We start from the raw sequence: 14,403 nt of genomic DNA on the forward strand, positions 1-14,403 counted from the left end.
CATGACGACATTATTATTCATTATTTATTTGTAGCTATTCTTTATGTATTTAATATATTTTTTATTTTATTTTTGGGACAGAGGTCACTAGGCATGATGGGCCCCCTACTACCAATGGATGCAGGCATCTTAGGTAAAATGTTGTTTTGGGTTCATGTGTCTCTTGTACTTTTCTGAGGGGGCCCTCAGAACGAATGTCACTACGGGAGGGTTTAGCCCGATCTGTGGGATTGTTTTGGGGTTGTGTGGGTGGTGGGCCTCTATCCTTCTTGTTGTTTAACTGGTGATTCTTTTTGGAATTCATAGTATCCCTAGGATGAGTCCTACTACGTAGGGCATTTGAGGGGATGGGGCGCTTGGGGCATCCTACAACTGGACCCAAAACTGGCAGACACATTACCTGCTAGTCCCCAAGTTACTTTTAGGAGGGCTAGAGCCCTTAAAAACACTACAGCTCCAAGTGAATTAAAGGTACCAACAAGATCGAATGTACCATGGACATTCAATTTTATTTTGATAATAGGGTAGGCATCTTCCAGTGCAGGAAGAGAGGCTGCCTAACCTGCCAATCTATCCCTCATGGCAAATCCAGTTTTTCCAGCAGCAAGGGCCTGAATTTTAACATCAGACAGTTCATCACCTGCTCCTCTGAGTTTGTAATTTATCTACTAAAATGTCCCCGCAACCTTCTCTATGTAGGCCGTATCACGCGCACATTGTGCAAACAGGTAGACGATCCTAAAAAACGTATAAAAAGGAGGGTGAGATAAACACAGTGTGCCCAGACATTTTCTGTAGCATCACAATAAGGACTTCAAGAGTCTGGTGGTCATGGCAATTGAATACATCTCTGTTAAGACCCTAACTGACAATGAAAAGTTCACCTTACTTTGCAAACGCGAGGCTTTTTGAGTTTTTAAGCTCAATACCCCAAATAGGCTGAACGAGGAAATAGAAATATACAATTTAATTTAACATTCTGGCTTTATAATTCATACATCACCGTCACAGTCCCCCCCTCAGGCTTTTTCTCCCTTCTGTAATCCATTAGGAGTACTTATATATGCGTGAGTACAGAGAGACACGGATGGCTTAGGTACACATATTTGTACAGTGATATCCATAGGTCTCATATGTTATTAAAATTGTCTCTGGGTTTTTTTTTCACATTAATGATTGAACAAAACAACTAATTGCTTGATCCTTCAATATGTTATTATTCATTATTTTTTTTAATTTATTCTTTAGTATATTTTTTATTTATTTATTTTTTTAATCCATTTCAATTTGAATTATTCTAATCCTTTTTATTATAATTAATTTTTATGCACATCATGTTCCTTTAATTTATGTTTTACACTGCTGTGTCAGGGTGCCCATTGCTTTCTACTCGTGTCACAGCAGTGCAGCTCCACATAGAGGTGTTTGATCTCTTGCATAGTTTTATTCCTCTTCGGCTGTCCCCCTTCATCCCTTGTGCCCCATAAATTGAACAGATTGGTCTGTCCCGTCACCTAACTTTGACAAGGCATGGAAGAGCGAAAACATGTCATCATGGTGACGGGACCTTTCTCCTTCCAGCTTGCTCTCCACTGAAAGTCGGCTCCCTGGCTAAAGCCTGCCTCCTGGGTAAGGTGATTGACACTGCCCAATACCACCCGGGCAACACAGCGGGTTGCTGTTCAAGTGGCGTTAGCAGCCCATCATCTCTCCGTGGACTCACTGCTGTTGGTCAATTAGACAGGCACAGCCTGGTACCCTTTCCTTCCTGTCAATGTGATCCAATGCTGTTTGTTATAATCATTGCCTTATTGGTTTTAACGTGACAATACACTTTTGTTGCTTTTTATCAACTACATTGATGTGATGTGTCACATACATTGTGATTTATATTGCCGCAAACTCTTACTTAAGCCTCAACCTGAAGCGCTCTCCTTTCCCTCTGCTGACTAACAATTCTACTCTCCATCCCAGGAGTTTTAAAGGGGCAGTTGTGGTTTTGTACAGGCTTCATATTCAACTTTATTCATCACTGGGCACCTGCGTTCCTTTTCTGTGTTTTTTATCAGACAAGGGGATGCTAGAGAGTTTTCAGTCCCTCAGGTTTCTGCCCCCTATGGTTCATTCAATAAGGTTGCACATTCTCCTCAGGCAGATTGGGATTGCAGACCACTAATGATGGTAAGTAAGGTATCAGGGGAGGCTCTGCTTGGCTGAGGGGGACTTCCCTTAGTGCTATATGATACTACGGGGGTTGTTTTTACTGTCATGTACAGTATCTCACAAAAAGTGAGTACACCCCTCAAATTTTAGTAAATATTTTATTATCTTTTCATGTGACAACACTGAAGAAATGGCACTTTGCTACAATGTAAAGTAGTCAGTGTACAGCTTGTGTAACAGTGTAAATTTGCTGTCCCCTCAAAATAACTCAACACACAGCCATTAATGTCTAAACCGTTGGCAACAAAAGTGAGTACAACCCCAGGTGACAATGTCCAAATTGGGCCCAATTAGCCATTTTCCTTCCCTGATGTCTTTTGACATGTTATTGTTACAAGGTCTCAGGTGTGAATGGGGTGCAGGTGTGTTAAATTTGGGGTTATCACTCTCACTCTCTGCCTTACTGGTCACTGGAAGTTCAACATGGCACTTCATGGCAAAGAACTCTCTGAAGATCTGAAAAAAAGAATTGTTTCTCTACATAAATATGGCCTAGGCCAGTGATGGAGAACCTTGGGACCCCAGATGTTTTGGAACTACATTTCCCATGATACTCATGCACTCTGCAGTGTAGTTGAGCATCATGGGAAATGTAGTTCCAAAACATCTGGGGTGCCTAGGTTCACCATCACTGGCCTAGGCTATAAGAAGATTGCCAAGACCCTGAAACTGAGCTGCAGCACTGTGGCCAAGATCATACAGCAGTTTAACAGGATAGATTCCTCTAAGAATAGGCCTCGCCATGGTCGACCAAAGAAGCTGAAAGCACGTGCTCAGCGTTATATCCAGAGGTTGGGAAATAGACGTATGACTGCTGCCAGCATTGCTGTAGAGGTTGAAAGGGTGGGGGGGGGGGGTCAGCCTGTCAGTGCTCAGACCATACGCCACACACTGCATCATATTGGTCTGCATGGCTGTCGTCCCAGAAGGAAGACTCTTCTAAAGATGATGCACAAGAAAGCCTGCAAACAGTTTGCTAAAGACAAGCAGACTAAGGACATGGATTACTGGAACCATGTCCTGTGGTCTAATGAGACCAAGATAAATGTATTTGGTTCGGATGGTGTCAAGCGTGTGTGGTGGAAACCAGGTGAAGAGTACAAAGACAAGTGTATCTTGCCTACTGTCAAGCATGGTGGTGGGAGTATCATGGTCTGGGGCTGCATGAGTGCTGACGGCACTGGGGAGCTACAATTCATTGACCATGAATGCCAGCATGTACTGTGACATACTGAAGCAGAGCATGATCCACTCCTTTCAAGGACTGGGCCGCAAGGCAGTATTCCAACATGATAATGACCCCAAAACACACCTCCAAGATGACCACTGCCTTGCTAAAGAAGCTGAAGGTAAAGGTGATAGACTGGCCAAAGCATGTCTGCAGACCTAAACCCTATTGAGCATCCTCAAACAGAAGGTGGAGGAGCACAAGGTCTCTAACATCCATCAGCTTTGTGAGGTCGCCATGGAGGAGTAAAAGAGGACTTCAGTGGCAACCTTGAAGCTCATGTCCTTGGGCCTTTGGATTGTCACATGAAAAAATATAATAATAATAATAAAAAAAAAAAATATATATATATATATATATATATATATATATATTTTATGTATACAGAACATTTCTCTTTATACATATATAGTTGTTGGTTTATGCATATATTTCCCAGGAACGATATGTATTAGAAACATGCATAGCTATTATACAGAGTAAGAGTATGCTGGCGAGTCTAATCCACTTAGTGTGCACACCCAGGGGCCTGAAGAAGGAGCACATGCTCTGCAAACGAGTCTCTGACCTCCTCACGTCATTAACGTGAAGTGAGGTCACATCGGCCACACTGTGCATTCCACGAGATCCGGAAGTGCCGGAAATCTGCCGGAACACCGGACTGCGGACCCCGAGCCTGGTTCGGTTTATCCACATCAGCGGACGTGTGTTCCCCCCAGCCTAGATGATGCAGAGGATCAGATGTACAGTGTCACTACATTGTGCCTGTGATTTTATTAATTTTGTGAGTAATACTCCTTTTTAACACCTTAAAGTCTCCTAAAGCTACACTTTGTAGGCGCTTTTGTTTTCTTTCATTCAGTGTCCTTCCCTAGAGCGGTCTTCTTGTGGAGCGAAAAACAGAGATGGTGAGTTTTCCACGGCTTCAACTGTCCGGCGCAAGTCTTTCTTGTATCGGTCTGTGTACCGTTGGTCCACCTGGAGCCTGCTGGCGATGTTGACTGGCCAGAAACCCAGCTAGCAGTACATCGGCGATTGGGGGCAAGCACACGGGCTCAGCCCGACGTCTGACCAGTGTGTGTATTTAACTTCTATTGATTTTATGCAATAAACTGTGTGTTATTGGACCTTTCCCTGGAGTGGAGCCTTTTTTAAGTTTTTTTCCACCACTATGCCATTTACCATCAGGTATTTGTGACTGATTTCATTAATACAATTGTTACCAGAAGCGCTCCCTAACTTCCAGCCTTCTCACTGATCTGACTCTGCACCCAGGAGTCCCCATCGGAGCTGCTGAGGTTATACACAGGCTTTTCATCCACTGATTGTTTGGGCGCCTTGTCTCTTTGTCTGCCCTCCACAAGTAATAAAAATAAAAAATGTTTTTTTAAATGTACGAAAATATCGGCCAATATCGATGTGCATTGGCAAAAATATCGGTATCGGCAACGAAAAACCGATATTGGTCGATCACTAATTGAAACTACAAGCCTGGCTGCCGTGGTGGCAGACAGGACTTGTAAATTATTTATTCAGTGATCTCTGTGAATGAATAACATGGCTATGTGGGCAGAGGCGGACTCCCCCCCCCCCCCCCCAGCTGTGCCAATTTAAATTGTGACAGCGGGAGGCACGCATCCCAACTTTTGAACTTGAGACTGAGGGACATTACAGGGAGGCAGCGACCTGCGTCGTGCCGAAGCAGAAAGTTGGCATGACCAAACATTATAGTGGGAGGGGCTTAAGGGCCATCGTTAAACAAAACCTGAGCTTTCTTGTACCTATAAAATATGCTTTGATTGCTGTGCCACAAGCTGGAGTCTCAGGGGATACATATAAACCTCAACCCAATAATTTAGAAAATTACTTCCAATACACTTGGTTTTGTATATACTCAAAATAGACAGAGAGAGAGCTTAAAATATAGCACGCAGGTTGATTAAGGGGGTCTCTGCTGCGGGACTCAGCCCAGATTCGTGGGAGACCAGGATTTACTTGAAATCCCAGGATGGTCCCGGTGAATCCAAGACTGTTGGGCGGTATGGGTGTAGGGAAGTGCTGGTGGAGGGTTGCTGCTGGAACAGGTTACATATAAAGCTGGCCATACACTAGCCGAAAAATCGTTTAAACTCATTTTCGAAAAATGAAAAATCGGCCGTGAGAGCAGACGATCGTGCCATCATTCAAATTTCAGATGATAAATCATTCAATGGACGTTTTTCGTTCAGTTTGTCACATATGCCTAGTGCATAAAGTTCGGCCGAGAAACACATTAACCTTTCAATTTATCGTTCGTTCGGCAGAATTTTCCAAACTGTTCCTTCGATTTTTTGGTTCTGAAAAGTTAATAACGATTTTCTATTTGTGCCCATAACTTGACAAAAAACGAACGAACGATCGGACCAAATGACAGATTTTCAAATTGTTTTTCGGCTAGTGTATGGCCAGCATTACGCCCTAAATACGGGTGTAACACGCTCCAAAGGTTTATTTAGCTTTTAAAACCTGCATTTTTCTACATTTCCGAAAAAAAAAAAAAGTGACAACAAAATAAGATCACATTGGGGTGTCCATTTTTAAAAAGGCGTCATTTTGCCTGCGTTTGTATTGTACTCACATTTTAATTTTACGTGTTTTGGACTACTTTTGTTTTTTGTTTTTCCTTCATATAGTAAAAAATTAAACACCACCAAAAGGAATCTCCAACTATCAAACAAAAAAAAAAAAGAAGAAGGATATACAATAAATGTAGGTATATTTTTGCATGAATAATTGTAAACATAAACATCACAGAACTAAAAAGTGAAATGGTATCCAGGTGGTTTAGCAGGGATGAATGAAAGAGGCCAAATCAAATACAGAGCTCCCTCTAGTGGTTAACCTATACATCTCTAATATTATTCTTTATGCAGTATTAGGACACATATGTTCTCACGTTCACCTTAATGTAATTTCTAGAAATATTCAAAGGACTTATTTGATTGTGCTTCCAACTGTTTCCTTGGCAGGCTAAGATAATGAGTGTTCATATTGATTCATATTATAACATTCCTTTGGTATAATAGCTTAGGACAGTCTAAATATTAGGACAATCAAATACACAATCACTTTGCCTGTGCTGGTTTAGGCTGTGCAATGGTTAGGAGAAAGTCTATGATAAAAGTGGGAAAATAAGACAAGGGCAAATATACAAGCTTAGTATCCCAGCCTACAGAATATCGTGTCCATGGATGAACTGCAGACAAAGCATGCTCCATTGCTTGTGGGACCAGCTGCAGATTATTGTTGCATACCAGCTTCACGGCATCAATGCACTTTAGACCTAAAAAAAAATAAAAAAATAAAAGCATAAAATCGAGTAAAAATGAAAATAACGCATGTGCCAAAAACATGTCAAAAAACATGCACTGGCCTTCTGAAATGTCCTTTTATGGCTCAAATGTATGCAGGAAAATTATTTAAATGACATTTACATGCATTAATGTAAGAGGAACATTATATATATATATATATATATATATATATATATATATATATATATATATATATAAAGCCAAAGTTGTTTAGCATAAGAAAACGGTTACAACTCCTAACTATCCAAAACTGGAAATACGTTTTGCTTTAGATACCCTTAAACCACTTCCCACCAGGCCTATAACACAGTGACGGCTGGGCGGGCCTCTCATCGATCTGGGTGGATGTATAGGATGTCCTCCCAGATCCCGTCCAGCGCATGGCCCCGATCTGTCACCGGCTGCGTCCATCGGACACGGTCGATGACTGATCAGTGTACTGGCTCCCTGCTGGTACCATGTGACCGCTGTGACCAATCACAGCAGGTCGCATGACAGTTGTAAACAATGGATGGCTTCTTTTCATGCCATCCATTGCGTAAAAATGTGTTCCTAGCTGTGATTGGTCAGTATGATCACATGGTACAGACAGGGTCAATCACAGCCCATCTGTACCATGTGATTATCTCTGGCCAATCACAGCTAATCAAAACAAAAGCAAACTGAATTAATCAGTTTCATTCAGTAAATCCTTGCTTATAGCAATACAATACACTGCTATAAGCAATCATAATGTGTTAAAAAAAAGAGTTTCTATGGTAGCATTATATTGCTCTGGTCACAGTGTATTAAAAAAAAATCATAAAAAAAGAAAAATAAATGTAAAAACATATTGAAAAAGAATGATTACATTTTTTGTACTGTCACCAGTGTCCCTGAACACTGCCACACCACACCACACCACACCAGTTATATGATGATGCTGTACTGCACTAGTGACAGTTTTTTTGATTTTTTTAATTTTCAAAAAAATTACAAAAAATTACAACTTCAAAAAAACTCGCCATGCCTCTTACTAAATACATTGGACTGTCATTTTTCCAAAGAGGGGTAATTTGAGGTATATCTGTACTGTCCTGGCATTTTTAGGGCCTCTAGAAATGAGATAGGCCATCAGTACATCAGGATTTATCAATTTTCCATATATACAGTATACCATAGTTTGTGGACTCTATAACATTCACACAGACTAAATATTATACACTGATTTGGGTTAAAAAGAAATGGAGCAGAATGCACTTTGACAATTTTTTTTCTAAATGTTCAGTCTATTTTCGTCTATTTTGCAAAAAGTAAAAAACCCAGTGGTGATTAAATACCACCAAAAGAAAGCTCTAGTTGTGTGAAAAAAAAAAATTATAAAAATTTTATTTGGGTACAGTGTTTCACGACTGCGCAACTGTTATTCAAAGTGCGACAGCGCTGAAAGCTGAAAATTGGCCTGGGCAGGAAGGGGTTAAAGTGCCTGGTATTGAAGTGGTTAAGCATACTTTAGATCAGCGGTTGTCAACTCACAAGGTAAAAGGTATTGTGGCACCTAAATTCCATCAATGGGCTAGTTCAGTTTATGTAATGTTACATGTGAAGACTGACTCCAATATCTCCCGTGCATATGGCAAGAGGTGTAATAAGAGTATTCTGTTTGGCATTACTTTGGAATATAACCAGAGCTCCTCATTTGAAATCAAGTTTGTTAGTTCCTAGTTGTCCATGATTTGGGCCTTTGAATTAATGCATATGGCATTTTGAAAATCTAGTAAAACCTAGGAAGACAGAGTGGTGGGAAAGAAAAAAAAACACTTGTGGGTTTAAGCAAACATTTGCATAATTTATTTATGAAGTCATGAAGATAGATTACTTTGCAGATTTTATATAGAAACTTTTTTTTGTTCTCATTCAGCTCTTGAGCAACCAGGCTTCATCCAGTACTAGCCCCACACATACGATTAATTTAGAAGTGGGACTGTTTTGCTGCCCATTACCACATGACCACTAGGTATATGTGAAAAAAAAACAAACAAAAAACGGATTAATTTATGTCCATTGAATGATTTATTGGTCATTAGATGATGCCATTATCGTTTACTCTCACGGTCGTGTGTTCATTTTTCAAAAATTCGCTTGAACGATTTTGCGTATAATGTATGGCCAGCATTACTCATCTCTTGCCATAGCAAATGTTGTATTCACAATTAATTGTTTCCATAACACTATACCACTGCCTACCAATCAGTGGCGGCTGGTGCTCCATGGGCTGGGGGACGGCAGACAGACCACACCATACCCCCCCCCCCCCGGACTACACCAGCCCACACACCAGTCGCCGGCTCACTCACCCTGGACATGTGGAGGGTGGAGGGCAGCCGGCAGTCAGCAGCAGCGGCTTCCCCCTCGCTCAGCAGCGGCGGCGGATGTGACGGCTTCCTCCTCGCTCCGTCTCCTGCGTCTCCTCCCTCCTCCTCCACCAAATGGTATGGCTTCTCCTTTCAGCCAATCGGGAAACAGGTCTCAGGACCAGCTTCCTGATTGGCCAGGAGGAGAATCAGTGTGACAATAACGAATATTCATTCGCTATTGTCACACAACTGGATGGGCTCTGCGCCCCGAGCCCACCCTTTTTTGAAGCTTATTAGAGCCTCTGGCTCTAATCACGTGCTTCAAAAAAAAAAAAAAACATGGAATCCATGCGCCCTGCATGTAGATTAGGGGGTTGGACGCATGGATAGAGGGGGTGGTCCCCCTGCGCCCCCAATGGACGGGCCACCCCTGCTACCAATCACATCAAAGTCCAATCACAGGAGCTTTACACTAGTCCACTACTAAAACCTGGGGAGCGAATTGATGATATTCATTATTGAGAACAAATCTAAAAGGTGCCAACGATGCAGGGTAGAGACGTTCATAACCCAGGTTGAGGTGTAGGTGTTATCTACTGATCCTGAACAAAAACACTCTAAATTAAATTTTCTTATTTTCTGATGAACCTATCACATGTATAATACAAGGATATTACAAATCTTTAGATTTAACTGTAAATTGATACTAGAATACACATACAGCTCCATCTTGAATGTGTCAGATTATGTTAAAGGACACGTATAGTTATTTTTGTATCTATTTAAATGTATAATGCTCATGGTTAAAAGGTTAAACATTGTCAAAAGTGTATTTATTTATTTTAGTTTGGGTTTCGTTCTTATTTTAATCCAGAAGAGCAGTGCAGTTTAGCCAATTCTTTACCATCTCTGTTGGGTTAAAGTATTTGTAAATTAACAACATTGAACTTCCATTATTTGGGATTTGTTTGGCATGTTAAATATGCTATTGAAAGCATTGAGTTATGTTTAAGAAGTTCAAAAATACCTGTTGATCTTGCCAGAAATCACATGGACTGATAACTTGTGCATTCTGCCTGTTTTTTCAGCATTTACATTATTCTCTTCTATCTGGGGACTAAAGAACCATGGCCTTCTATGTTATGGAGAATATAAAGGGTTGGAATTTCATAGTCCTAGATTTTTCTATCAGCCTAATACAGAAGGGTAAGTGTGGTCACCCTAGGATTGGAAGTGTTGTCACCCTAGGGCTGGAAGGGTGCACCTAACAGAATTACCAGGTAATTCAACGAATAAAAGGAAAAAGCCTAAAAAAAAAAAACACCTAATGCTACCACTACACCCACTAAGTGCTAAGTCGAAAAACGCTACATTTTTGTTTTTAGGTTTAGGTTTGCTTAAAAGCATTTCTCTATCGCTCATTGACAGACGTAGTCTTCTTGATTCTCAAGAGCTGGGTTATGTTGTCTCCGCAGGAGTAGGACTAGGCAGAAAGACAAAACGTTCTGGCTCCACCTTAGGGGCAGTCCCTGAGGGTATATCCTCCCTCTCTCTGCTACAGGGAATCAGTTTTTTTCTGTCTAGCAGCCTTCCTGCATCCAGGGGATGTCCTAGCGTCCATAGACATCAAGGACGCATATCTTCACATTCCCATTTTCGCAGGACATCAGCGGTTTCTACGCTTTTCCGTAGAAGAGAACCACTATCAGTTTGTGGCGTTACCTTTCGGTCTCGCCACGGCTCCGCGGGTCTTCACGAAGGTGTTGGCCCCAATGTTGGCACTTCTGCGCCAAAGAGGCATATCGATCCTTGGTTACCTATACGATCTTCTGCTTCATGCAGAGTCTCCTCAGACCTTGCCACAAAACATAGAAATTACTATGATTTCTTTACAGGAATTCGGGTGGCTGGTGAACCAGCAAAAGTCATTTCTGGTTCCCACCCAGAGGCTCGAATATCTGGGTCTAATTCTAGACACAGTCAGGACAAGAGTTTTTCTTCCGGTAGGGAAACTCCGAAAGATTCAATCAGCAGTCCAGTTGTTACTGTCCAACAGCTGGTCTTCCCTTCGGACTTGCATGAGGGTTCTGGGGTTGATGGTGGCTTCGTTCGAAGCAGTCCCATTTGCCCAGTCCCATACCCGAATTCTTCAGCAAGAGATTCTTCTCAGATGGAATCGGAATCTGGAATCCCTGGACAATCAGATCCGATTGAGCAAACAGACCAGAGAGTCTCTGGTCTGGTGGCTTCGGTCTCCGATGCTCAGCCAGGGAAAGTCATTTCTGCCAATATATTGGACGATAGTGACCACGGATGCCAGTCTATCCGGATGGGGAGGAATTCTCGGTCAGTTATCTGTCCAGGGACTTTGGTCCCCGGAAGAATCCAGGTTACCGATAAATGTATTGGAACTGAGAGCGATCAGACTTTGTCTGATTCACTGGACCGAGCAGCTCCAGGGCAGCCCGGTTCGGATCCAGTCGGACAATGCCACGGCCGTGGCTTATGTCAATCACCAGGGGGGCACCAAGAGTGTCCGAGCGGCCAAAGAAGTGGCTTGCATTCTTCGCTGGGCGGAACGATTTGTTCCAGCAATCTCTGCGGTGTTCATTCCGGGGGTGGAGAATTGGCAGGCAGATTATCTCAGCCGTCAGACTCTGGATCAGGGGGAATGGTCCCTCCATCCAGACGTTTTCCACCAGTTGTGCCTACGGTGGGGCACCCCGGATGTGGATCTGTTGGCATCACGATTCAACAGGAAAGTTCAGAGATTCGTGGCTCGCTCCCGCGATCCTCTAGCAGAAACCGCAGACGCACTGATCGCCCCGTGGGGGCAATACCAGCTAATGTATGCCTTCCCTCCTCTCGCGTTACTGCCAAGACTTCTTCGCAGGATAGAGGAGGAAGGAATTCCAGTAATTCTGGTAGCTCCGGACTGGCCTCGTCGAGCTTGGTACGCCGACGTGGTCAGACTGGTGGCGGACGTCCCGTGGAGACTTCCTCTCAGGGAGGACCTACTGTCTCAGGGACCGATCTTCCATCCTGCTTTACGATCGCTGGCTTTAACGGCCTGGCTATTGAGACCCAGGTGCTGAAGGACAAAGGTTTGTCAGCTTCAGTTATTCCTACTCTAGTTGAAGCAAGGAAAGCGACTTCCAGAAAGATTTATCATCGCACATGGAAGTCCTACATTGCATGGTGTGAACCTTTGGGGTTCCGTCCTCGGTCTTATTCGATTAGTCGAATATTAGCTTTTCTGCAACAAGGGGTTGAGCAGAAACTGGCCTTGAGTACTATCAAGGGTCAGGTCTCAGCATTAGCTATCTTCTTTCAGAAGCCTTTGGCTACTCATTCCTTGGTGCGGAATTTCATCCAGGGGGTGCGACATCTGGCTCCGCCAGTGCACGCGCCGTTACCCCCCTGGGATCTTAATTTAGTGTTATCGGTTCTTCAGAAACCTCCCTTTGAAGATATTAGGGAGATTCCTCTACCTACGTTGTCCCAGAAGGTGGCCTTCTTGGTGGCTATTACTTCTGCACGCAGGGTGTCAGAACTGGCCGCATTATCTTGTCGTTCACCATATCTGGTGGTTCATAGAGATAAGGTGGTTCTTCGTCCGAATCCATCCTTCCTACCAAAAGTGGTTTCAGAATTTCATCTGAATGAAGAAATTGTGTTACCTTCCCTGTGTCCTAAGCCCAGTCATCCTCGGGAGTTTGCTTTACACTCCTTGGATGTGGTCCGGGCGATCAGGGTATACTTGAAAACGACAGACTCGTTTCGCAAGACGGATTCACTTTTTGTGATCCCGGATGGACCCAAAAAGGGGTTGCCTGCATCTGCCGCGACCATTTCCAGATGGATCAGACAGACGGTAGTACAGGCTTATTCTATTAAGGGTCGGGAGCCCCCGTTCCCTGTTAAGGTGCACTCCACTCGGGCGCTTAGTGCGTCATGGGTCTTTCGCCATCAGGCGTCAGTGGTCCAGGTGTGCAAGGCGGCTACCTGGTCGTCGGTGCATACCTTTACAAAACATTATAAAGTTGATGTAATGGCATCGTCTGATGCCTCGTTTGGCCGCAAGGTTTTGCAGGCCGCAATTTGAGGAGACCAGTGGTCTACCTCGAGGGTTTTTTCCGTTGGAAATTTTTCTTTTAGTCTCATTCTTTGTTTATAATGAGCCTTTAAAACTTCTAGTTTGGCACCGGTTGGGCCTTCTAGATTGGATTTGATTTTGTCAATCCCACCCCTCATTTGTGGCACTGCTTCTGGATGTCCCAGCTCTTGAGAATCAAGAAGACTATGTCTGTCAATGAGCGATAGAGAAAAATGGATTTTTGTAAGATCTTACCGTAAAATCCTTTTCTCTTAAGCTCATTGACAGACGTAGTACCCGCCCCTCTATCATTGAGTTGGGTTGGGTTAAATTCTCTGTTACTGCTTTAGAACAGAACTGATTCCCTGTAGCAGAGAGAGGGAGGATATACCCTCAGGGACTGCCCCTAAGGTGGAGCCAGAACGTTTTGTCTTTCTGCCTAGTCCTACTCCTGCGGAGACAACATAACCCAGCTCTTGAGAATCAAGAAGACTACGTCTGTCAATGAGCTTAAGAGAAAAGGATTTTACGGTAAGATCTTACAAAAATCCATTTATCTACGGCTAGAGAAGCGTATGGGATGGTTTAAATCCCTTATTTTTTTTTTTGCTTTGTCCCCCTTAGGAGATTACTCTTAAATTCAGAAAATGAGAGGAAAGCCCTCTAAATTTAAACGGGAAATCACATTTTAGAAAGCGGTCAACAGAACTGGTGTTCACCGTGGAAAATGTAATCTCATCCTCTACTCCCATGACAATTGTAAAAGGTTGTGTTTCTCATCACTTTCTTCCCCAGTGGCAATGGTCATCAAAATAACGAGAGAACACAAATCTCCTAGTAAGGACACAGGCAGGCATAAAAAAAAAAGAAAAAAGAAAAAAGAAAAAATGAAAGAGGTTTTAATACTTCCATTTTATATCCAAAATTAAAGAACAAAGTTTTGGCCATAGATTTCTTTTAAAGTGGTTGCAGATTTCAGACATGAAATATGAAAAAAGACATATCCGTCTATAGCAGTGATGGTGAACCTTTGCACCCCAGATGTTTTTGAACTACATTTCTCATGATGCTCGTGCACTCTGCAGTGTAGTTGAGCATCATGGGAAATGTAGTGCCAAAACATCTGGGGTGCCAAGGTTCGCCATCACTGCTCTATAGTGTGTACTA

At 42.8% G+C, this 14,403-nt stretch overlaps 1 protein-coding gene across 1 annotated transcript in view; it reads right to left on the reverse strand.

The window, feature by feature from the left end:
* The window catches only part of LOC309548187 (uncharacterized protein), a gene marked incomplete at its 3' end in the record, with an annotated part of 104,170 nt that overhangs the window by 69,104 nt on the left and 20,663 nt on the right, over positions 1-14,403 (reverse strand). The window contains exon 4 of the mRNA XM_082248143.1: positions 6,560-6,773. Coding sequence (XP_082104269.1) covers positions 6,560-6,773 — 214 coding nt within the window. The remainder of the gene's footprint in view (positions 1-6,559; positions 6,774-14,403) is intronic.

The sequence above is a fragment of the Pelophylax lessonae genome, assembly GCF_965119305.1.
Source record: "Pelophylax lessonae genome assembly, chromosome: 2".
NCBI classification, from domain to species: Eukaryota; Metazoa; Chordata; class Amphibia; order Anura; family Ranidae; genus Pelophylax; species Pelophylax lessonae.